Source organism: Anabas testudineus, chromosome 14 (assembly GCF_900324465.2).
Source record: "Anabas testudineus chromosome 14, fAnaTes1.2, whole genome shotgun sequence".
Taxonomy (NCBI): Eukaryota; Metazoa; Chordata; class Actinopteri; order Anabantiformes; family Anabantidae; genus Anabas; species Anabas testudineus.
Genome location: NC_046623.1, coordinates 5217756 through 5243323, shown reverse-complemented (window position 1 = coordinate 5243323; position 25568 = coordinate 5217756). Strand labels below are relative to the sequence as shown.

The following is a 25568-nucleotide window of genomic DNA, read 5'->3' as shown; positions in this document are numbered from 1 at the left end:
GCTGAGGCTTTATTAAATATCCGTTTTATTTTGAAGGCACCGACAGGAAGTTGTGTATCTCGTCACGGGCTCACTAGACTGTGTTTAGAAAGCGGTAGCGGCTTGAACACAGTTTATTTTGGAAGAACATCGCCGGAAATAAACAATGATAAACAAGCAGCTCCGGAGAAGCTTTGCGGAGCGGATTTGAAAGAGGAGATGCCGCGCGCAGTCGGGCTGCTTTTACGCACGGTGACTGACCTCACCGAGCCGGCGGACACGTTACGTAAGCGCGCAGCTCCGACGAGCATTTAAACAGTGTTGTTACGGGACTGCGAAGCTCCTTCTGGAAACTTTTTCTTCCTCTCCTCTGCCCCCCTGAAGCCCCCCATCTCCGCCCTGCGCACCTCGCTCTGTCGGGACATGTCTTCTTCTCACGGCGGCACCGTGAGCTTGGACGCCGCCCGGAGAGTGGCGATATTCGGAGGGACGCACGGGAACGAGATGTCAGGGGTGACGCTCGTAAACCTGTGGGTGAAGAACGGCGCCGAGATCCAGAGGAAGGGCATCGAGAGCCGACCCTTCATCACCAACCCGAAGGCTGTGGAGAAGTGCACCAGATACGTGGACACGGATCTGAACCGAGCCTTCACCCCGGAGAACCTCAGGTAAACACACGGAGACGGGGTCGGTGCTGCTCGCTGTCAACAACACGCTGTGATTTCACCTCAAGCCTCTTCTTAAACATAAGCGCACATATAAATAGTGTTATTGTCCATATTCTCTTATTTATGTATAACCAGTTATGTGGTTGGGGGTTTATTAATGAAATGAATGTGCTGACTGCTACAGGTGTCCAGCTGCGGTCCAGTGTTGGACCCTGAGGGTATGGGTTACAATAAGTGAAAGTGTGCTGGAAAATAAAAATGACAGCACGAATGATGTAAGGTTTTGACATTATTGACAGCATGTGTGCGCTGCTGATGAAAATGCCAAGGGGGTGTCACGCTTAGAGAACACACGGCTGACGCGCTCTTCAGGTCCAGGATCTCCTACAGCACCACAATCACACGGACATTTTGATCGGCCTCTTGTTATCACAGCTGATCTGTGCGTGTTTACCATCAGCCACCACCACCACCACCACCACCACCTGTCTCTCTGCCAATAGCAGCAGAGCAGCGTGTCCCCTCCTGTCGGACTTCAGCTGACTGGGAGCCTGCAGGAAAAACGTGAGGGGAACGTGACCGAGCTGCAGATGATTTAAGACGTTTTTGTTTTTTCTTATTCGTGTGCACTATAGTGGAAAACCAAGTGTTACGCAAACACTGGCTCATACAGTCAGTATGCATGAACAAACACAACAGCCTACTTACTAATGTGGTTGAATAACGACACTGTCTCCCACTATCCATAAATGATCAGCCCGTCCTATAATAACCTTCCCAAGGTCATGATGGCCTTCTTTGTGTATGTTGGGGGATTGTACGTTCACTGAACTACTATACATGAGTAGCATTTTGAGGTATTTCTTATTTTCATTGCCCTTTTTTTTTTATTCATATGATCATTCTGTGATTGGGATTGATGTACCAGTACATGTGGTAATAGCACGCAGCGAGCACCTCATAGAAGAAGAGGAACTTGGATAGAAAAGGCCCAAGTTCCACATACGTCCCTCCCACAGACGGACGGAATTAACTACCAGTGACAGTATGAGTGTTACAGCAGTTCCTGTGTTATATTAGTGTATTTTAGCTATGAGGCTAAATCAAATGTCTGTGATAGCTCAGATTGTGCGGGTGTTAACTATCTCATGATGCACATTTGTAATCATCTTCAAAGATCCTCTCATTGCTCTTGAGCTTACAAACTGTTTGGCTTCTCTGGAGGCGAAATATAAGCAGATTAACCGCTTGGAGACTTTCTAAAAACAGCTCGTCCTGACCTTTTTATTTTTATTTTTTTCAGCTTAGATTGTAAATCTATCTCACAAAGTGTGCGCGTTCCCTCAGTTGAAGGTAGCATGTTGGACTTCACTTCATCAGTAGTCCACATTGTGCTTGTGTACTGCAGGCCAGACAATAGCAGATATTTGCTGAAAATGGGGTGTAAAGAGCAGATGTGAGGGAGGCGAGACAATACGCACAGCAGAGGTACTATTCTACAGTAGCTTGGAGAACGTCCTAGACTAATGGTTATTTTGAAATGCTTCAAAAGAGCTAAGAGGAAAAGGGGCAGCTCACATTCTCTGCTCAGAGCGTGTAGCGTGTCTGTGTGGGGGGAAAAGCAAGTTTAGCCTGGGGGCAGAATAAACTTCTCAAAGATCCTTTAGTGCAGACATGGAAGACTTTTGCTGAATCCCGCCAGTACTCCTGCATTGACTTCTATACCATACCCTCTACATTAATACATTCTGTAGTTAACATCGACATTATTGTCAGTTATTAATATTTTCCGACTGACGTGGAGAACTATAGTAAAGATGAATCAAACATTTCACACAGAAACAGGATTTTTTAGTTAGGGAACCCTGTCCCTTTCCACCAGTAGACACCTTTGTGTAAATCATTAACATAACTTCAGGACTCATTGTTCTTTAAGCTGAATTGTCTGATAAGCTGTAAATGTTTACTGCGTCCTAATTCCAAGTGCTTGCCGTGCAGCGCCCCAGGGGGAGAGGACCTGCCCTACGAGGTGCAGAGAGCCCAGGAGATCAACAGGATATTTGGACCTAAAGGAAGCCCAGAGGCCTACGATGTCATCTTTGACCTCCACAATACGACGTCCAACATGGGCTGCACTCTGATTCTGGAAAGCTCCAAAGACCACTTCAATCTGCAGATGATGAACTACATCAAGGTGACAGCCTTGAGCAGCACAATGAGATTCTTCAACTTCTTCTCAGTTTAGTGTGAATCAATGTTTTACTAAAATTAGCTTTAGTTAACAGCTGGTTAGTGTAGTAGTAAGATCACTACCTCCCATGAGGGAGACTGGGGTTTAAATCCCAGCTGTGGCCTACCTCCAGTAGGGGCCTCCTCACGCTTACCCTGCCTACCCTTGTACTCTACTTGTAAGTCGCTTTGGATAAAAGCGTCTGCTAAATGACTAAATTTAAAATGTAAATGTAAAAAACCTGTGTAAGCAGAATGACCTGGACCAGGAAGCAGAAAAGGAACTGAAAGCAACAGAGCTCTTTACACAGACATGCATAGATTATTTCTGAAGCCAGTGTCCCCTCGTAAGCCCAGCATCCATACAATGTTCAGTACTTTATTGACCTTTGTACCAAAGCTATTGTCTTGCATGTGCTTTCCATTGGGAGTTCTGAGAACCTGCCAGCCTACACTTAATCCAGACACAATGTGACTGTGTCTCTGTGTTTATGAGTAATATTTAACTTGTCAGTTTTATTCTTCCTGTTCTGTGAAGCAGAACCTCAAAAGCGCTCACGTGCCCTTTGGTCCTCTCAAGACCGCTCGATTCTGTTAATGTATGTCTGCATTTATCCACAGCTGAGGTCTTGTGTGTGTTGGTTTTGTGTTCCAGAAAGCCATCGCTCCTGCCAGTTGTCTTGTTCTGCTGAATGAACATCCTCTTCTAAAATATTCCACTTCACGCTCTGTAGCCAAGCATCCTGTTGGTGAGTGTCTCAAGTCCGGCCAAATTTCTCAGCAAACAGTGGTCATGAAACAAAACGTTTCCTGATAAACCTTTCACTGTGGTTGGTTTGTGTCCCTTTATGGTCATTGTTCATCTTTCTTTTCCATCTTAGTCTTTGTGATCATTTGTGTGTCCTCAACCTTTTGGTACATTTTGTGTTTGTAGTCAATTTGCACCTTTTTGGTCCCTGTGTGATCATGTTGCACTTCATATGGAAGCTCTGATCGATGGACCTTATAGGGTCACCTTCTTGATTAACACACGTAGATTTACGTGTGTAAATATGTCTTGTGATTGTCTAATTACAGGTTTAGAAGTGGGACCTCAGCCACAAGGTGTCCTGAGGAGTAACATCTTTGAAGCTATGAGGGTAATACTGAAACACTCCCTGGATTTCATCGAACTGTTCAATGAAGGTAAGACAAACCATAGGAGCTCTAATTATCCAACGGTAATATACACATGGACAGTAGGATTATACAAAAGCAACTGCATATGAAGTATACCTGCACTTTAGAACTTGCTGTAATAAAGTCGCTCTACAGTTTTGTCCTGGGGGCGGCTCCTAATATCATTCATAATGTGTTATATAATGTTAAAAGACAAGCAGCCGGTCTTGTCAGCCTCAGACACTTGCTCGTCTGATTCATCCAAAAGTGCCTACTCCCAGATCTCCAGATGCATGTGCATCGCGCTCGTCACGCCCCCGCTCTGTTGCTTCTCTTCCCTAAAACACGGCGTTCGCGTCTTTAACTGCAGGCCAGATTTTCCTTCCTCCTTTTGCGTAAACAAGCAGTCTGTGCCAAGTGCAAGTTGCAGTCTGTTGGTTCTCCCTGACTGGCGTGCAGTTGAATGGCCTGCTTGTTGAGAGCTGGTCAGTTTCCATGTCGTTAAGAGTCTGGCTGCCAGTGCTGTGGTAATCTTCTGTCGTGGGGCCACGCTGGTGCTGATGAATGCCTTTTAAAAGTGATGAATCATGTTCCTGCGTTTTAAAGCTGAGCAGCATGAAGAAACGACTCGTTTAGCAATAACATGCATTGTTGTTGCAGTAGAAAAATGAGTTTCTCTGGAGATTTTAAATGCGATAATTAATGTTTGTCCTTTTCGTCCTGTACTGCCACTTGCATATCAACATAGCTCAGTGGTCTAATGCTTAAAGGCTAATTTGAGCATCCACTTACCTCACGTCCAAGCTCTGCCAAGCAACACTTCCTGTGGACTTCCGGAGACTGGACAAGGCCACTTCGTGTGTTTGTGTAGCAACTTCCAGCTCTTGCTACAGATTTTATTAAAAGTGTAGGACGTGTAGTATAAATGTAACTCTGCTGTACAAATTTAAAGACTCTAGTTAAAATCAGTCAGCTAGAGAAAAACATGCTTAAAAGCAGAAGTTGAAAGAGAGGAAACAACACACCACATACTTTAAATATACTTATATATTTATTACTTTCTTGGAAAAATCTGAATCAATGTCTTTCAGTCTGTACTAATCTTAAAACTAAGTTTGTAATCGAGCAAAACTAGTGTCTTTGAAATGTTTTTGATAAATGTTTTTTTAGATAAATCCTCACGTGTGGCAGCACTTTTCATTCACTCAACTTTACTCACATTTTACTGTCTTTGTACTTGTTTTATGTTTTTTTTTATTGTTTGTACTGTGTCACTGTGGATGACAGTAAACTCCACCTGGAACACTAAACTTTGAACTAACCTCTTTGTTATATAGTACATACCAAAAACATGCATAATCACATGTGTAATCAATGCTCTTCTAGCTGTTCAGTTAGAGCAGTAGAGGTATCAGTAATAACTGACGAGTTAGCACAATGTGAGCTGCTGCTCATTTTAGAACCAACAAAATAATCCTAGTTTCACCATCTGTCTGTTAAATGACGTTCTGTCATTAAAGAGGATGGAGTCGCATGGATTGGTCAATTTGAACAGCCATCCAATGTTCAGTGCTACTTTATTGACCTTTGCACCAAAGCTATTGTGTTGCATGTGTGTCTGCTAAGCTTCCTATAAACCTAGGAGAAGAGACTGTTTGCCAAATAAAAGAATCCAATAAAAAAACATTAAAAAGGTGCTGTTCAGTGTCCTAAAGGCGTTTACCTCTTATCCAAAAGGCCTCAGCAGTTCTAACTCACTGGTTGGGAGTCACTGGTGTTTGTGGAGTTGTGAATCTGTCAATACCTTGAAGGTTGCCGAGATCACCTGCGGGTGGAAGGACATGTATGTTTTATCACGTAATCGCAGCTATAAATATATAGAGTCCAAATTCCAGCACTAAATGTACACTCACTGTTTCTAATAGAGTAATCAAAGCATTAACATATCAGGTAAAGCTCCAGTAAGATTACATGACCCACTATGATCTTACTAATGAACATGAGTTTCTGACAGTTGAACATCTCTAGATTGGAGTTCGTTTGAATATAAAAATTATCATCTATATTCACACAGCCTGGCATTTACCAGCAGAGGTCTTCTAAAGAAGTTATCTTAGTACCTTACTAGGTCACAGTTTTTGTCCGTGTCCTCATTAGTTTTGGGATTTTCCAGGATACTTACTATATTGGAAATGTTGTTTTCTGTGTGTTTCATAGGCATGGAATTCCCTGCCTGTACAGTGGAGGTTTTCCGGGTCTCAGAGAGGATCGACTACCCCAGAGATGCCAATGGAAACATCATAGCTATGGTTCACCCAAATCTACAGGTAAAGAAAAAAAAAAAACAGAACAGTCTTGATTGTGTCAGTCTTCACTATCATATTTGAACAACTGAACTTGAAATGAGAGAGGAAATGAGCCCTGTTTAGTTGACCTAAGAAGATATTATTTTAGTTTGAACATACTCAAGTTACTTATTGCTTGTTGTTGTTTCAGGACTGCGACTGGGAGCCACTAAACCCCGGTGACCCTATGTTCCAAACGTTTGACGGGAAGACCATCCACTACCAGGGTTCCGGCACCGTCTATCCAACTTTTATTAATGAGGCAGCCTATTATGAAAAACAACAGGCGTTTGTAACCACGAGGCGAGAAACCTTGGCAGCAAGTGCCATCAGGAAAGCATGAAAACGGCTTTGAAAGGTTAACAGCAGTCGGGAATATAGGCTAGCCACAGCAACAATCTGTCTATAGGTTTTGCAGTTTGCTACAAGGAAGTCAGAGACTTTCCTCACATAATGATTAGAAATTATCTTTTACACAGTGAGTTAGTTTTTTATGGATTCATTATCTGAAAATCAATTAGCTATGCAAAGAGAGCACTGTGAGAGTCTTTCCAATGAAGACTTGTATATCATTGCGTTAAATATTTGTGATACTTTTTATTTGAAAATATATTTACATTAAACCAACTAAGTTTTGTTTTTTTATAATAGCAGAAGTCAGGCCTAATGACTGCTGATGGCTTATGAATCATTATACAGCACCCTTTAAGTTTCCTACTACTGCTCAGGAAGGCCAGCGAGGTCTTGATTCATCATGACCTGCAACCTCTGACCCTAACCTCTAGTTGTTTGTCTTCCTTTGAACATATATTTGTAACAGCTGTAGCAGGGAGTTTTGTGGCCTTTCATACTACCTACCTGTAACTCCGTTGGTTGCGTCTGTGGTGCTGTCCTCTCTTTGCCTTAACAGGGATTTCTGTGAAAAACAAAATTTGGAGTGGAATTGGTAGCTGTTCCTCAGTGCAATTTGAAACCTGTTTTATAAAAATATATTTGTGTCTATTTTGATATATCTGTACTGTGGTTTAGAGTGATGTATAAGGCTTGTTGAATCATGAAAAGCATATGTACTTTCTAATGTTTTTACACCTGTGTTGTCTCAACGTGTACGGCTGTGGTCTTACAGTAATTTTTTTATTCAGCAGCATTTTTGGTAGAATAATTTATATGATTAGTAAAATTCACACTCCTTAAAGTCCCTTTATCCAGTCAATAAACACAGTACTATGCTATACTTGGCTATTTCATTGTTATCAGGTGCACACATCACCTTGTGTTGCTTGGACTCTTCATGCATATATTGTCTGCAGCCACAAGAGGACGTCACAAAACCACCTATTAAAGTTCTCCTCCCTCTGCTGCAGCATACAATATAGTGTGGCAGCCAGTTGCAGATGCAGATCTTTGCCCAGTAGGGTGCCATGGTACCAATGCATTATAGTCTGCATGTGCTCAGTCAAGGAATTTACCCTGTAAGCATTTCAGCAATGTTGTTACCCTTGTCTCAGAATAACATACATACAGAACAGAATTAAATTAGATGCAGGATTAAAGATGACAGAGAAATGCTGTTACACATTTAAAAGTATCGTCATGGGTGCTGTTTTAAGGGTTGGATGTGTAATTAGTTGAGATGACCTCACTATTATTTTCTCACATCTTGAGAGTGAGCAGAGCCCTGACCACACTAACTTACTAACCACAGAACCTTTGTTTTACATTTCAGGCCTGTTTATTTGAATAAGTATGAGAAGTATGGTGCTCTCGTTTCTGCATTCTGCAAGCTGACTGTATTGAGCAATTGCAGACTAACCACAAAAGTCCATACATTTCCGTCTGTATCATGTCAGGTTTGTGATGAGTAATTCAGTTTCATGACTACAGGCTGGTCGTAGCCTTTCTCATCTATTTATTACAGTAACCCAATCTGGGCTCTCAGTCCTGCAGCTGATCAATGATTGCTCCAGGCCACTGAAAAGCTTTTAGGAGAATGATTATTCAGTTCTGGGCAGGGTTCCAAACAGGCACTCAAAAATACCAAGCATCTATCTCTGCCTCCCCACCCTCTCCTATCATTGTCTGTTCATACTGATAACTCTCTCCTCTGTTATATAGCATTCCAACTCTCCAACTTTTACTGGAGGTCCACTGCTTGGCTGCTTACTAGGCTTGTTGTGGTCAGCAGCTACATGAATCCAGCCTGGATTAAGATGATTGGGTGTTGCATTTGATTCTCTATGTAATCCTTAATTGTGAAAATGACCATGATCAAATGTTTTCATAGTAAACAAAACTAATTGTCCTGTCATAGGTTTTAAAAGGTTAGAACTAGTAAATGTAAAGGTCCTGTCCGAGAACATTTTTTGCCACTTTTTATTCTGCTGTGATAAAAACCAAGCATTTGTGTGCAAGCTGTGTTTTCTCTGAAACCTGACAGCAAGTAGTGTGATGAACAAGAGCACATTAAGAACTTGGCCCTACCTCAATGTCAAGCCACCAAAACCCTAAACCGGACTAGTGTCCGAGTCTCTGTCCCCCTTTAAGTCCTGTTTTGCAGTAATGCAAGTGGGCAAACCTCTATTTGTATCTCTGGGAAATGGGCCTGCCTATAGTATTACTGTCTACACTGAACAAATAAGTGAAGTCATGAAAAGAGATGAAAATGGATCTGTAAACCCAGTACAGGAGAGTCCCTGAGCTATCTTTTCTCATTGTCTTCCAGTGACACATGAAGTCAGTGTTAAATATTTCCCCTGTCACTCGATATCATGACTAATATGCCCTACTGAGACGAAAATGGTCAGTGTCATTGTACAGTGAGCCACCAGTCCAACTCAAATAGAAAACCACAAACAATACATAACAAAAAGTTGACTTAATGGACAAGATCATTTGTCTTTGTCCTGGCTTTCAAATACAATTTCTTCATATTACTGCCTCACCAGTTGAGCACTATGTTAAGACTTTTAAAATAAAGGTTTTCTCTTAAAGCTGGGTCGTGTGGACTAAAATTTTCTACTTTGAAAATACTGAAACTGTGACAGGTAGATCCACAACCCTGTCAATCACTTCATATTATACACCACATTATTTTGCAAGAATATTAATAAAACAAACTCTGCAAGAAGGGCTTGTTGCATTTAGGTTGTATTGTTTTTTTTTAAATTCAGCATTAAAAAGAATATTGTTAGGTGTTACACTGACACACAATGCCACCGTAGTAATCCAACAGTAAGCAGTGCCTAACTCTATGGTTGCTTTGCAAATGTGAAAACAACTGGAGATAGGTTATTATAGACGGGCTTTAGCTAACATCTGGCATTAACGTCCGCTGCATTGATTTGATCCGATGTTCACAGCGGCGCGTCGCAGATATCCGAGCGGCACATGAAGGCAGCGCGTCTCGTATACAGGAAGTTGGAGGACGAAGGAAACTTTTGAGCGCAGCGACAAACTTGTTCCCCGCATCACACGCACAGTGCGCACGTCCGCCTGCTGTTTGCATGTGTGGGAGGGTGAAGATGGTCAGAAAGTGGTCAAGTTCGTATTGAGAGACAGTGTGTTTTTTTTTTCAGGAAATAGGAGGAGTGTGGAGGTAGATGCGGTTTATGCGACAGACACAGTCCCAGTTCGCATGAAGCCTTCTCTCTGACTGCTCGTCCGACGTCTGGCGCTGAGCCCACGGTGAACATCGACATGTGGGAACAGGAGGAATTCGCAAAACACTGGAGGAATGAATTTCCCGACGGAGAGGTCCCGCAGATGGACTTGAAATCCGTGGAGGACATCGAGTCGGAGCTGGAGACGTGTAAAGCCAACCTGAAAAGGCTCCAGAAATCTCTGGCGCAGGAGAAGTTCAAGGTGATCTACCTGCAGACCACCGTGGCCCGGCAGAGGAGGAGCGACCCGGGAAGGTTTGAAGGCAAAGATGAAAACTTCAACGCGGACACGTTTGCGTTGCCCAAGATGGGAAATGTTAGGAAATCGCAGCCGCGGGACGATGAGGGCGACGGGGAGAGGATCAAGGTGCCCCAGATGGGAGGCGTGAAGCTGCACATGGCCGGTAACACCGCGGGCGGCGGCGGCGGCGGCGGCAGCCCATTCGGCCGCGAGCGGAGCCGGTTCACCGGCAAGACAGGTAAGCCCGTTCCCATCCCTGTCCCGCCTCGGAAACACTTCACAGCTCCTACCATCGTCCCTCAGCCCGATGACAACGAGGAGAGCAGCGACCGGGAATACGAGGACGCGGAGCTCAATGAGAATTTCGTCCGGAACAACTTGTTAGCGCCGAAGACCGTCGTCAGAGACCCCCCGAAGACCTGCCGGGACCAGCGGCGGCCCTGTCGCCACAGCCGGGACTTTGACTCTGGAGACGACGGCAGGCTGTCCCCGTCCTTCCCGCACAGGCAGCGCACAGCCTCCCGCAGCTCCCGGTGCAGCACCCCTGACAGGAGGAGTGACGGCTACCTGAGCTCCGACCACGAAGACTCGTCTTCTGTAGGTAATGTCAACACTAGTGCTGCTGCTGTCAGAGGGATCACCGTGAAAAGAAACACACGGAGATAAGTGATTACCGCCTCAGAGGATAACATGACATGAGACCTCACTGTGAAACCAGGGACAGTGTCCTCAGCTCTTTATTCAAACAAAGAGCCGAGGACACTGTCCCTGGAAAGAGTCAGAAAGCGAGGATTGAAGTAGATCTAATGTAGTTTAAAGTTCAAGGGGCCTGAGATGATAGTTCCTTTACCTTAAACATAACTAAACCATCTTTACACGTGTTACACTGTTGTGTTTTGTTAGTTTTTGACTCTGATGGCCTCAGTTTTCACACAGTGAGCAGCTGGTCGATATTTTAGCACAACCTCATTCACTGTCCTGCAGTACAAACAGCCGCTTTCAATTGATCAGCTGTATCTGCTGCCTTATTTATAGTCACATATGTCCTGTTTGGACTGGACGCCATAAAACAAAACATACTATACCTTAGAGAAGCTGGGGACAGGACCCTTTACCACAAATTATACTACAACACAACAATGTTGAGATAGAGACCAAACAGGAAGAATAATCAACTACTGTATAACACCGATAAAGAACTAATTTCCTTTGCAAAACCTTGATGCAATAACATTTTTTTTTTATCACATATAGATTAGTGGTTTACCTCAGACTCTGTCAGTGATATGCCGTCCAGCATGTAAACAGAGAACTTAGATGCTGTTGCATTATTGTAAAGTTGTCTTGCATGATATCTGTATATATTAAGGAGTATTTCTAGGAGCAGGAGGAAGTCTACTTATTTGTTTTAGACCTGACCCTGAAGAATTGCAGTGTAGTTGGGAGTCGGGGCAAAGGAAGTGAAAGAAGAAGTCACAAAGACTAAGAAGAACAGTGACCTCATTTTTATGTTTTTTTTGCAGTCAAACTAAAAGCATCTTATTTGCTTGTCATCTTCTTGATATGACAACAGGCAGGTGTGCCTTTATGTGACTTCCCGCGAATTCAGCGGTGAACTGAGCGCTATTTTAAAATGTCCTTAGAAGTGAAACAACCCCCTCCTCTGCTAGAGGAACCATAACCAAACAGGTGACAGATATCCAACGATTACAGCGAGGAGGACGTGTGAGAGAGAAGCCAGCTCAAGATCTGTAAGAGCACAGGTAAATCAGTGAGTGACATGATTTTTAGGGAGCGTGGTTTGCAGAGCATGTGAACAGAAACGGTCATGCAGGCTCTGTTCAGGAATGACAAAAAATCTGCCTTAAAGTAACTTTTCAGTCACTGCGTTGTTTTTATAAAACACTAAAAGTAGTTGGTCTTGCCACTCCCTGTCTTGGCAGTGGAATATATGTCGCAACTTCCTGAAGACACTAGGAAGTTCCTGCACCTGGTCAAGAAATATCCCATCACATGACCACTTCCATGTTTGCTGCACAGACATGAGCGTGGCATCAGTCCTTTCATGTACTTCACTGCGAACAGTAATCCAGGACAAGGATTGACATCAGTGCTGTGGCATTACTTTGATACTCCTTCAAGAAAGTGGTGTGGTAATATTGACTTACAGTGTTCAAATGCCATGAGTCAAGAAGGAATGACTAATTTAACCATGTGAATGAAGTCAGATTTTTTTTTTTGTTTATTTTTTGAGTAGACAGAACGTCTTTTGTGACGCATTCCCTTCTCTGGTCTTACCCTCTCCCTTTAAATGTAAGGATTATCAGTACCTTATTACTAATTGTTACCTCATTGTTCCACTGAAGTGGTTCTGCTGATGGAATTAAGTGATAACTAAAGTGATTTCTTCATATTTTGGCAGCTCTGAAGGATGACTAGATTCACCTATTTAGGTAAAGAACCTGGAAAGAAGAGAAATATTAGCAACATGGCACCAGTACAATAAATACTGACTTGAAGATCATTTTTTCTTTGTTTAAATGTGACTCACATAGACTTTGTTTTAATAGATTTAAAAAAAAATTTAATGCAAAAATGGAAAATATTGGGCATGTGATGTTCAGGGGCTGCCATGTAAAGACACACTTTTGTTCTTTATCAAGGAGACGTTGACGAATGGGAAATGGCTCCAAAATAAAGATTTTCGACATGACGCAATATAGGAACATCTCATGTCACGAGGGCTAGCCTTGTATTAAAAATACAAAATGAGATGAACCAAGAAAAAGAAATAAAACACCTCACAGGTTTTCTAATCTTAGCACACTGTTTGTCCTTCCATTGTAGCAGGATAGGGGACGTATGGAACGATGTTCCGTCATTGTTGTTCAGCAGGATGTTGATGTTTTGCTCTGATAACTGCTAGGAAAGACTTGATTGTGGTCAGAAACAGTGGTGGCGGGGTAGAGGCACAGTTAGACATTTTCAGGAACCTCTTGCCAGCTGAGCTGTGAGAGGTTTTTCAGTTGAGGTAACAGCTGTTGCCAGGCTCTTGGTCACTTGGCATTATGGGTTGCAGTCTTCTCGTACACCCACGCGCATATGCATATAACAGTGAGCTTATGCCGGGGGTTACTCTGGGGCCTTTGTGTCGCATACATTTGCTGGGAAGAGGTCACCCACCAGGTCATATGAGTCTAAAGCGTTAGGTCTGGTCTCTGTGTGTGCTTCCTGATTCACCTCTGACTCACAGCACAGCGTGGGGCTGATCCTAGACTAATCTACTGCTGTAGCTTGCAACAAGCTTTCTATTGTTTTTTAACGTTTTTTTTCTCACGGAGTGACTCTGAACATTGGAAATACTTTTTCTGCAGACTTATCTGGTCAAGCCAGCAGGCAAATGATTATTAGATGTGATGGATTCCAGTTTTTAGCTATTTAAAACATTTGAATGCAGAAATAACTTGTTTGCTTTGCACAGCAGCTAAAAAAAAACAGGTTGGCTCACTTTATGTATGTTTTTTAATTTGTGATAAAGCTGCTGCTGGCAACATGAATTACTTTAAGTTCACTGGGCCAAGAAATCGAGACCTGTATGTTCTTAAATGTGTGAGAAAGCTCTTTCCTGTTCCTCTTATTCGAACTCATTTATCTGCATCTAAGTCCTGGCAGGTTATAAAAATAGCCTGGTGAGAACAAAAGTTTAACACCGTTCACTTATATTCAAATGTGCAGCAATTTGATCTAAATGTAGGTATTTAAATGTAATTCTGCTGGACAGTAGTGATTTTACCTTGTAGGTTAAGATGATGCACCACATAAATATCAATATAGTGATTTATTTGTGGTAACAAGCATTTTGGGATGGTTCTCCCAAAACATACAACCTAGGAACAACGTGTTTAATATTATAGCACGTCACAGACTGTTGGTCTATTGGCCATCAATGCATGTTTCTGATTTTCCATCTGCTTCAAAATTGCGTCACTACTTGCCACCTTTTATCAACAGAAACTATCTGATGAGATGAAGAAATATTTCCTCCCTCCTAAATTTGACAGGTTTCTCCAGTAGTAATTTTTTTTGGCACGATGAACTGCAACCGTTACGTAATGAATGCAACGTTATCAGCAGACAGGCTCGGCAGCACATGTTCTGTCACCCTGCTGATGCTCAGACATAATAATAAAAGAATACCTTTTAAGTAATGAGTTTTGGCTACATGTGCTCAGACAGAAAAACTGGAGAAGAGCCCTGTTTCTCGCTCTCTAGTGGAAAGACGTTGTTGAATATGACGCGCATATTTCTCCTTTCCCCTGGGTTGCCTTTTTCTTCCCTTAGACAAGCAGGGCTTGTCCAGGCCCGTCCTGCAAAGCTTGTACAGCAGGAGAACTACAGTAAGAGTTTACTTAATACATAGCCTTACCCTGAAGTGAAAGCTTTACGCTGTGGCACACAGTCCTCGGAGAGTGCAGAAAGATCTCTACAAATCACGGAAAATCTCTCCCAGAACTCTGGCTCATCTCTTGAGCTGAACAGAGCTCAGTGGACTGTGGGACTCCTCCACTGATTTGTCAGCTTGTTTTCCTGCTTATGGCAGAGCATAAACGCAACTTTTATAATGTATTTCAGGCTACGCTTGTACTGAAACAAAATAATTAATTCTGCAAAATGTGCAGAACTATCTTGGCGCATCATGTTATAAGGCATCCTAAGGAAGAACTTTAGACAGGTGTGTAGTATTGATTAGTGAAACAACGGGCAATGAATGATTTAATAACTCATGGAGGAAGATTAATCTAAAATGAAAATAAGAAATAGTTGCAGCCATAATTTTGTTAGTCCCACATAATTCAAGAGGCTGATCCTGTGGTAGATTTTTTTTACGTGGCTCAAAAATGCTTTTGCAACTGTAGTTTGATTTATTGTCTGCTTGGAAAGGTTTAGTGTTATACAGTAATTGCACACCCACCTAGTGATTTGATTTCATGTTCCCCCAACAATGGAATTATACTTCTTATGTTCAGGTAGCTAGAAAATTATGTTAATTTGGAAAACTGAACCCAACTGCTGTAAGGAATAGTGGAAGCAGTGTGCCACTATTACACAGTGTGTACAAATAGTTCAGCTTAAGAATAACATTTATCAATATACAATTGCAAATAATTAGATGATTATATTATCTTTGGTACATAATATAATTCAAATATTCAGAGAAAAAGGCAGAGATCTTTGGGCCCCAGCATGATGAGAATTTTCTTTTGGAAATCCTGGACACTGAAGCCTTCGGGCTAAAGGGGAGATGGACTATAGACATCATTAATGCTGAGCGATGCATATCCTGCCATACAGGCAACAACTTTTAACCTTAAGGCTAAACCACATCCTGCACTTATGCTAGAAGTCAGGTGCTAAACTGGTTTGCTTGTAGTCCACCTGTCACCAGCTAAAACATTTAGCACATATGAAGGAAACTGTTGAGCAGCTCAGACTCCATATTAATCAAGAATGAACAAAAAATAACCTTCAAGTAGCATTCAGTACTAACAGACACAAAAGGGAAAATGCAACACTTCAATCCCCTTATCTCAGCTTTTTTTTGTCTGTCTGGCTGATAAAAAAAATAAGCATATTTTTCAAATAAAATTACATTTGATAGTTTCAGCATTTCATGTGTTTTTCTTTGCACTATTTGCAAATCATTGCTTTTGTTTTTTTGTTGCACTTCAAATCTAAAATCTTTTCAGCCAAAGAGTCCATTACTCAAAGTCATCAAAACTAGTATTTATCGTCTGACTTGTCCCCTCGTTGCCTTGGTGATGAATGTGTCGCTGCAGTTGCACGGGGAGGCATTGCAGGGTGTCTTGGTGATAGAGGAGGAGGTGTGGGTTTTGCAGCATCATTTTATTAGGTGGATGTAGAAGATATATGGTACATTATGCGCAAAGGCCTTCCCTTAAGTTCTACTGTAAAGGTGTGAAATGCAAGCCAGGACTTGCGCTGCAAATGCGAAAGCTTGAATGCTGCCTGGTGCTTATCTATACATGCATCTTGCAAAGTGCACAGGCCAGTGTACATAAGCAAACATGTACATGGGCAGTTACATTTATACCAGCTTCCCCTGTTTTCTCTTAATAACTTGACCATTTGGTACCTGGTGATTATAGCAGGAGTGGTAAGGTCCTCCTAATTTTTAATATGACACAGTATAGTTACTGTCACCTCACACAAATGAAGAAATGAACGGAGTTTAGGTTCCAACAATGCATGACGCTGGTTATGGTGTCACATAGATTCATTAGATGTGTCAAACTATGATGTGATTAACAGTAAACACTTGGTTTCAACACACTGTTTCTCACAGTGTCCCCCCGTTCTGTCAAATGAAAGTAGAAGACAGGAAGTTGGAAATAAACAGCCACCGAGTTGGAGTGTAGTTAATCGGATCCTGACAACAATATGAACTCAAGGTTATTGTTAACAATGACGATTTCCCGCTACCTTACTGTTTGTGGGACACTGGCACACTGCCTGTAATTCAGTCCTAGAATCAACAAAGGTGTGGACCTCCCTGGGGTTCAGGATTCTGGACATGGCAAAGCTGGAAAATGTTTCTCATATCACTCCATCCACTAACAAGCCCTGCTGCTGTTCCCTCCTCCAGACAAGACGGAGCTGGATTCCCCCTCTCTAGCTCACTGTATAAACAAAGGCTAGACAAACAATCAGATGTAGCTATCTCACTTAGTGTATTTCGTACAGATTATGACTTGGATCTAGGGGTTAACTCTAGGGAACACAGCACAGGAAATGCAACCTCATTCAACACATGAAAGTGTCCCAATTCAAATGAAGTTGTGATGAGCAGCTGCAAGTTAAAGGGATATGTGAGACTGGCGGTTTTCCTGTCAGTTAACTGATTCATAAAGCTCGGTTGCAGCCTTGCTAAATGAGTAAACCATATGTGCATTGTGTATGAAAATGACGTCATAAATGCATTTCACCTTTGAAGGTTGCATTTAGCTGAAATCGCTCTCAACTGTGGCCTTAGAACAGAGAGCAAAAGGAGGGGCTCACTTGTTCCCTGTTCTCTCTGTTTCCAGTTTCTGTTTTCCTCTGGAAGTTGAGGTCACAGCACTCTTGTTGCATTATGTCTAAGATGTGTTGGTATGTGACAGTCCACATGCATGTTGATGATGACAGTTGAAGTTAGCTTAATTAAATTCAGTATTGATTTCATGTCCTTCATGTACTAATTTAGAGACGTAATGTACTGCATGGTGCAGGTTCGGAGACACAACAAGCTCCTTTTGTGTATTTTATTGTTGACATTTAGAAAAAACTTCCTCTCCTCACTGAAATCAGAGGCCACTTCTCATTGGCTGACTGGCCTGGCTGCCATGGAGACCTCACCAGTGTGGTGAGGAACTGTGTGCGTGCACACGGGCCCTCGGAGCCCTGCATTCAAGTGGGTGTGCACAGCCACATATCGGTTTGCTACACCCGTGCGAAGTGGAGGGGGGCTCAGAATGAAACCATTATTTGATTATGCTTCTCACCCCCTCCCACCCCACCCCCACAACCAAAAAATAAAAATAACGGTAGAGGTTTAGAATAAATAATCCTGCATTAATTCTGTAAAATGACACATCTTAGTTCATAATGGCAGTTTTCTCCACTGTGTCACTCCACTTGTCAGCAGCCATCACCCGCTCCCCTTTCAACTAATCACATGCCTGTTTTAGAGTAACAAGCTCAGCAATTCAAATTTAGCCAGTTAGCTCCTGGTAGCAGAGTGGTTGAAGCGTTAAACCAGTTTCAATAATAATCAATAATAATAATGCTGCTGCACATAAAGACCATTATTTAACTTTAACTTTAAAGTCTGTCCTTAACAATTTCCCCAAGGAGATCAAAAAATGATCATGCCATTCATCCATTATACATGGCGTCTGTCCTTTTGCTCTTGACTTTAATGCAGCTTGACCTAGGTTATTATCCAGCTAGGTAGGTAGCATAAGCAGCCTTGGCAATAAAAAGAGCTTTTAACAGGCGCCAATTTATGCGGAATTCACTCATCAACTCTGTAGCATCAAGCGTCTGTTTTGAAAGCATTGTCTAAAACCTTCGGTTCATTAACAAGGTGTCACAGCTGTTTAGTGAAATGATAATGAGTGCAATCAGCGACAGTTAGTGCCGTAACCTTGTCATATCTTAATGTTTTGTTCCAATAAGAGGAAGAAATCTAAATGGGCATCATATGTCACTGCAAAACATGTTGCATATGGCCACTTTCCTGCCCTATATGCGGTTTAAACTTATCAGTAGAGCTGGTTGTGTAATTACATGTTGCAGAAGTAAGCTGGGTGCAGTGGTTGACTGGTGAGAGACGTACGTCTGCTAACTCAGGCTGGTTTGAATAGTAGAAATAATGGAATCAGGGTAAAAGAAAACAGTTTGGCTCTTAAGTAGATAGTGGATGCAAGCACGTCCATATGAATCCAGATGAATTGCTCATCTTGTGACAGCACTACTATGTCAGGTGGCAGCCATGTCCAGACCAGAGGAAAAATGTTTTCATAGGCCGTCATGGACCATGGATCACCTCTATTAAGGAGACTCCGCTCAGACTTTCAGAGCTGTCAAAGCAAACTTTTCTCATGACCTGTTATGATCTCCTGAAGAGTTTTTTTCTTTGCACTACAAGATATGATCTCTTGCGGTGTTCGTCACTCCCTTCTGTGTCATTCACACAAATGTTATTTCTGTTGTTAACTGCACACTGGGGAGTTAATGAAAATGTGTCCTTCACTGGAGCATAATGCCCTGATGACATGATGACTTTCTCAGTTCTCATTACTTTCATTTCTGGGTGGAAATCTAAAAAGAAAGACACCAATGCAGGTGAAATGAAAGTTACAAGAATCACATAAAATAAGCCAGTTTGGGTTCTAGTTACCACAACGTAGCAGCATAATAGAAGGTTTCTCTTTCAGTATGGGAAAACTTGTTTACTGCTGATTGTTGGAGCCGACTTGTTGGAGTTCCAGAGCAAAGGAGCGCTCTGCACTGAGGGTATTGAGTGTCACTGTGTCATGGAAACATTGGCTACACTACACCTGCAAGTCAAGGGTTAAATGTACATGCATAGGATTATACCTAAGGGACATTCATTCAAATAGAAAGTTGTATCAACTGAGTTCAGGTTATTTCTTTGGTGTTGTGGAGCAGATCACTGCTCGCTGCTAAGCTTTATTGCGCTCTAGCCACAAGGTCTTGACAAATCATCTGAAGGCTATGCATGGCAGTGCTGTCTCAGCATTTGAGTTTAGTCAACATTAACTGTGCAATTTTCACAGCCCGAGTTATGTTGTGCTACCCTTTGTAGGTGCCAGGCATTAGAGCAAGACGCGTTCATAAGATACTGAAAACCACAACGTCGGTGTGTATTTTGGCGTGCTTGTATCTCCGAGTTAAACTCTAAAGATTGTGATAAGATACTACAGCGTTTGGGTGGTTTGTGACTGAGCTCTCTGGTTCAGACACACTCATACATTTATTAATGAGCTGAAAACAGGCTGAACTTGATGACCAGAGAGAGATTCTGCCCATGCCTCTTAAAATGCAGCTTTCACTCTCTGTTTTCTACTGAGAGTCCCTCTCAGGTGTCAGATAGTGTGTGCATGTGTGAATGTAACGTATTTGGTACTGATCATAGAATTAATATGATGTAGGAGGCGTGCCATCTCTTTGCATCTGCAGCACCTAGATCACTTACCTGTAACCATTTTACGATTAGCTGTGTCTGTGAAACCAGTCTTTGCTTTCCTGGACCGCTGTATCCTTGTCTAACCAAGTTACCCTAAAGAACGCATGAATGACCCTGCAACACTAGTGAGATCTCGCTCAAACTGGAGGTGCTCCACAGGGATTGGGATGCTGTTATAGAGATGAACACAGCACCATCATGTGGACTTACATCCTAGAGTTACTAATCTAGAATTCTAGATCTGCTCTGCTGCTTTAGTTTTTATTCTGTTATGTTCAGATCTTCAAAACTTCACTTAGCGGAGATTGTGTTGTGATTATTTAAGAGTTAGGATTCATGTCATTTTTTATATGAGGGTTAACCTTCTTGTTTTGTTTTCACTAAGCTCCAGGTGTTAAAGGAGGACTCCATTACTGCGACTACTAGCAGAATAGTGGGAATTTGTGTTTTTGTGCCACATCACATCACTCATGTACCATTAAGCTTTTATAACATCTCTGTCCACTACATACACAGGACTTTATCCCTTTATCTCATTTTGTGTTGACCACAATGAAACACTAGAGTGCAGTAGTTCTTTATTTAGATAGCAGTGTCTCTCTGTCCAGCTTATTCATGGTGCGCGTTTCATGTTCGTTGACTGAAGCTCCCTGTTCAAGTGTGTTGATGAAATGGAGAACAATAAAGCAAAGAAACAAACACTAATGATAAAGAAAGAAGAGTTGAAGCAACTGTGTGGCAATGTATGGCATTTTTTTTTATCTTGTGTCTGTCCCACGACATGATTTAGATGATTTCCACAATGACCCCAATAGATCAAAGTGAATTCAGCTGGCAGAGGATGAATACTCTCTCTGTGTGTCTTACACACACACACACACACACACACACACACAGACACACACACTTTCCTCAGTCTCTTTGTCCCTTCATGTGTCTTTCTCTTTGACACCAACACAGCCTAAGCCTTGTATGTAAGAGAGCTGTATATTATCACAAATCAAGACCTGCTTTAATAGAGACATACACACGGTTATGCCACAATTGTTGGCTAGACGGGGTCGAGTCACATAATTAGATGGTGAACGAGTTGGGGCAAATGAGGTGAGAGGGTATCTTGACGACCCGAGCACATGATTCGATGTGCACACACGGTCAAATTGGATGAAGTGCTAACAATTGACCTTGTATAAACAGTATTTATGTTGTAGAAACACACAAAGGCGTAGAGAGAGGAGGGATGGGAGAATTGTATAGAAGTAATTATAGGAAGAAGTGTGTATATTCTTTTTTTTATATGGATAAAATGTAGAATTGATAAAAGGGAAATACACAGAGGGGAGCAGATATAAAAAGATAAAACCCGAGGGGCTTTTTACATTATTTCATAAAAAAAACAAAAAACAAAAAAAAAAAAACTAGCAGACAATAACAAACAACCCCAGATGATTTCAGGCATTCCCATTTTACCAGGCAGACATTCATCACTGGTGCACTCAGGGCTTTTTAATAATGCATAGTCACTGCTCGTCCCTGCTTCCATCTCGCCCAACCCCCAAAACAAAGGGACACATCGCGAAAAACATACAGCTAGACATTATAGTCATCTGTCTTCAAGGGATGTGTTCCTGCCCACACACGGCCGACTGCCAGTGATGATATATTGGATACACTGAAAGGAAGTTGAACTAAAACAAATAATTGTGGTTAAATATTTCATCTTCTGTTAGGATTAGTTATAGCATGAGCAATACTGGGTGTTGGAGACTGATGCACATGCACGGATTTAACAAATTAGATATGTAAATTGATGATAACTGACAATCTATATGATTTTCATACATTTGTTTGTGTCATTGATGACTAGCAACTTTTACACAATAGAAGTTAAGTTGTCTTTGCTCTCCAGTAGACAAGCTGTGGTGACACTTCTTTTGTTACTTATATCCGCAAGCTGATATCAGCACATAGAGTGTGTAGTTGCTCAAGCTGTAATGTTCTAAAATGAGTGATAAGATCTTCCAAAGCAAATATAAATTGTCCTATAGGCGATGTACACTGATGTATTTTATTTTAATTTATACCTTTAATAATAAAAACATTCAGCTAAACTAGAAATATTTTTTATAATTTTTTTCTGTGAATATTTAGTTTTCCTTTCTGATGATGACCAATTCTGTCTTCTCTGTTTGCCAGCAGTTATTTTAGTTACCCTAAATCATTTGTGTATTCACAAATTCTGTTTCGCTCGAGTGCTTCATTACACTTTTCTGAAGCCACTCATCTGGAAACACATCTGTCTACTTCCTGTGTGTGTGCAGCCCCACTCTCTCTCTCTATCGCTGTTACAGGCACAAACCAGCGGGGCTAGAAAGCATCTTTGAGTGTTGGGTCGTGCAGGAGCAGAATGTTAGAAGGGGCAGATCAAGCTTTTATCATTAGCAGTTAACTTTATTATCACCAGTTGCAGTGCTAAGTTAAGGGGAGCAGAGCAGCAGAGATGGGTCAGGGGGGGCAGCTCGTGAGTGCACGAGATGGAGGAGGGGTGGTGACTGGTAAATTAGTGCTATCAACAGACCACCCCCTCAATCATCCCCCAGGCTGGTGGTTGGCATCAAAATGTTGAGGAGGGGTAAATGGGTTGGCTTGGTGGAGCGAGGTGGGGCCGTGGTATCTGGGGAGAATAGAAAGGATGGAGGGGTGGGAGAGGGGTGGATGGCGGTTTGATCGGCTGGTGGGTCACTCCTTCTGCCTAATTATACAAAAACACATGCACTCACTCTAGTCTGGCAGTGATCATGTTTTGATACGATCAGATAGACTTTTATTTTTTAACTCTGAGCCAGATTTGGGCCTAACCATGAATATTAAACACAGTATGTTCCAGCAAACCATCTCCATCCATGTTTGATTAACAGTCTGTGACATATTTTGTGTATTTTGTGACAGTTTAGTTCTGTATTTGCTGCTCTGAAGTTTGCTGTGCCGACGCCGTTTTGCATGTGTTGCTGTTGGGGTGGAAAACAGGACATGAGCAGATTTCCTACGTGTGAAGGTGTTTGAAAGAGAAGACCCCCCTCGCTCAAATATGCCTTTGAGCAACATAGAGCACAATGATCCAGTGCTGCCCCTTTTTTCTAATGGTATTTGCCCTCAGTGGGATGACATGCACGATCAGGGCGAGCATTGATCGTGCAGTTTTTGTGTGTTATACTCCATATTACATGCTGCAGTGACTAAGGACGTGCAACCTTTTTGCTTTCTGTTTGTTTGCCACTCGCGTTAGCAACACACACTCGCACGTTTTTTTCCGAACGTGTGCAGATGGGGAGAGTATATGGTTATGTTTGTGCAGTCCACCTGACCTGAAGGTGATTGGGCACAATGCACCTGCTTTGGGGGGGGGCTGTTTCAATATTATGAGACATTTGGAACTGTGATGCCTGAACTTCAGATGTTATCCATGCACTCAATTCAGCTGTGCCAACACACACATACACACACTCACATAGAGTGAATGACTGCTCGTTGAATGTTGACCTTTATAGAGAATGAACCGTTGCTGATGTGTTGAGCTTTGTTGTTGTGTTGAAAGAGCCAGACGGCTTCCCCCAGCATCCACAACCAGACTGACACTTCAGCTGAACCAACTGTGCCAGCTGTGTGTGTTTGTCAAAGAGCTGCAGAGACACTTAGTAATGACCCTTTATACCACACAGCTTGACTGCTTGTTAATATTTGATAAAAGCAGAGTTGTGACACTCAAGGAAGACTAACATGCAGCTTGATGCGTGTGTTTAAATAGTGTGAGTGTGTGTGTTTTTGACCATTGCCTGTGTGTTTTCTTTGTTCAGCTCTGCTTCTTGAATAATGAGGAGGAGTTATGGAGGGGGAGGTGAGCTTTGCTCTGAAAACCCTAAAAGACAGGTACATGTACATGCACATGCCAGTGCAAGCAGTAGAACCCTGTGTGTGTGTGTGTGTGTGTGTGTGTGTGTGTGTGTGTCTGTCTGTCTGTCTGTCTGTGTAAGAGAGAGAAGCATCCTATTGTCCCAGATTTAAGACACGGGGTGTGTAAAGCTGTACAGTGGATGAATCTATTTTTGATGAATTGCCACTCACCCACCCTGTGTTACCCTTTGGCTGCTTGGCTTTCCCATTACATGTGTGTGTGTGCGCGCATATCTACACTCTCGCCTAGGGTTTGTACATGCTTTTGTAATACCGATCTGATTATTTGTCCTCATGATGACACATTTATATTCATATAATGATATATAATGACATTGTGACATACATTAACACATGGAGGCTTACATTAAATGCCTCGACACACTCTCTCTGTCACACACAGTCTGACACACACACACACGCAGAGAGTGAGAGAGTTGTGACCTCTGGGTAGATGGGCTCTCAGGTTGCCATGTCGTTGAATGTATGCATTTCCTCCAGCTGGCACATAAGAGCTCTGTAGCCAAACAAAGAGGTTAGGGCCCGGTGCTGTGCCTGCGGAGACGGGAGGAGGAGGGAGCAGTGGCAGGGGTTCCTCCTGTCAGCCTTTGTGTCCTAATTGAAGTTTTTCTGCCTCTCAACCCTCCCGTCATTCCTCCCCCATGCTGGTTAGAGGAGAGCGGAGGGGTTTGGGGGGTGGGTGGGTCTGACAGAGGTTTCACATGAGGCTTTGTTGCCGCTGGCATGATGCTCGTCTCTGATTGCCCCTCTATGCAGCGCATGTGTTCATAAACACAGAGATAGTTAGGCATGATGAAAAGGAAGGATGTTGTGTGGTTTTACTGCTGGCTCTGGTTCTCGAGGAGGGAGGCAACAGGAGAGCTAATGTGTCAAACGACGTGCCCGTTAAAACATTACAGAGAGATCATTTCAAAATCAGTAAATTAGACTTGGACGATGATTGGCTTGTTTTTCTATCTAGATGACGTTGTGCTGTCATCTAATTTGTGTATTTCTGCATCTGTACATGTTTTACGTGGTTTTAAATCCATTTGTTGCCCTAAAAAGTAATTACTGAACTTTAAATAATAGAACAGGACTGATCTCATTTCAGTTTTTCTCGACAGTAGCTCAGTTCCTGTTTCAGTGCCCATTATTTTTTATTTTATGTATTATTTTTATTTCCATGATGTTAGTTTGGTCCAAATGCCACATGCACATGTTTGTGTGTCTCTTGTATGTTGTTAAAAAGTGTCTGCTTAGTCAAGGGGGTCAGGGCAAGTTGCCACAGGAACTGAAGTTTGGACTAGCTTGAAACAGGACATCTCTGGACCAGTCACCCTGTCTTCTCTTTTTCACACACAGCAGAGAAACAGACTCTTTGTTGTGTGTTTTGTCTGTGTCGGTCAAGCGGCAGTGATCTTGAACTCATCGTGTAGCACGTTTCCTCGTGCAAGCGTCCACAGAAGAAGGCAACCAAACCTCTTATGAAGACTATCTCTTGCTGCAACCTGGGAAAACAGTGTCACGACGATGTTGGTTCAGAAAGGGAGTAAAACCGGATACAAC

At 42.4% G+C, this 25568-nt stretch overlaps 2 protein-coding genes across 2 annotated transcripts in view; both read left to right on the top strand.

Moving 5' to 3' along the window:
- The first annotated feature begins 90 nt into the window (after positions 1-90).
- aspa (aspartoacylase) lies at positions 91-7611 on the top strand. The gene is made up of 6 exons (XM_026371242.2): positions 91-647; positions 2646-2841; positions 3532-3625; positions 3954-4061; positions 6252-6361; positions 6531-7611. Exons 1-6 carry the CDS (start codon positions 403-405, stop codon positions 6720-6722), a joined length of 945 nt encoding a protein of 314 aa, XP_026227027.1. The 5' UTR covers positions 91-402; the 3' UTR covers positions 6723-7611.
- Positions 7612-10075: 2464 nt separating this feature from the next.
- Positions 10076-25568, top strand: part of abr (ABR activator of RhoGEF and GTPase) — a 97192-nt gene continuing 81699 nt past the window's right edge. The window contains exon 1 of the mRNA XM_026370472.1: positions 10076-10880. Coding sequence (XP_026226257.1) covers positions 10076-10880 — 805 coding nt within the window. The remainder of the gene's footprint in view (positions 10881-25568) is intronic.

Coding starts and splice junctions, on each gene's coding strand:
- aspa (XM_026371242.2), top strand. CDS start 403: ATGTCTTCTTCTCACGGCGGCACCGTGAGCTTGGACGCCGCCCGGAGA. Junction 2,842..3,531: donor AGATGATGAACTACATCAAG/GTGACAGCCTTG, acceptor TTTGTGTTCCAG/AAAGCCATCGCTCCTGCCAG. Junction 3,626..3,953: donor TGTAGCCAAGCATCCTGTTG/GTGAGTGTCTCA, acceptor GTCTAATTACAG/GTTTAGAAGTGGGACCTCAG.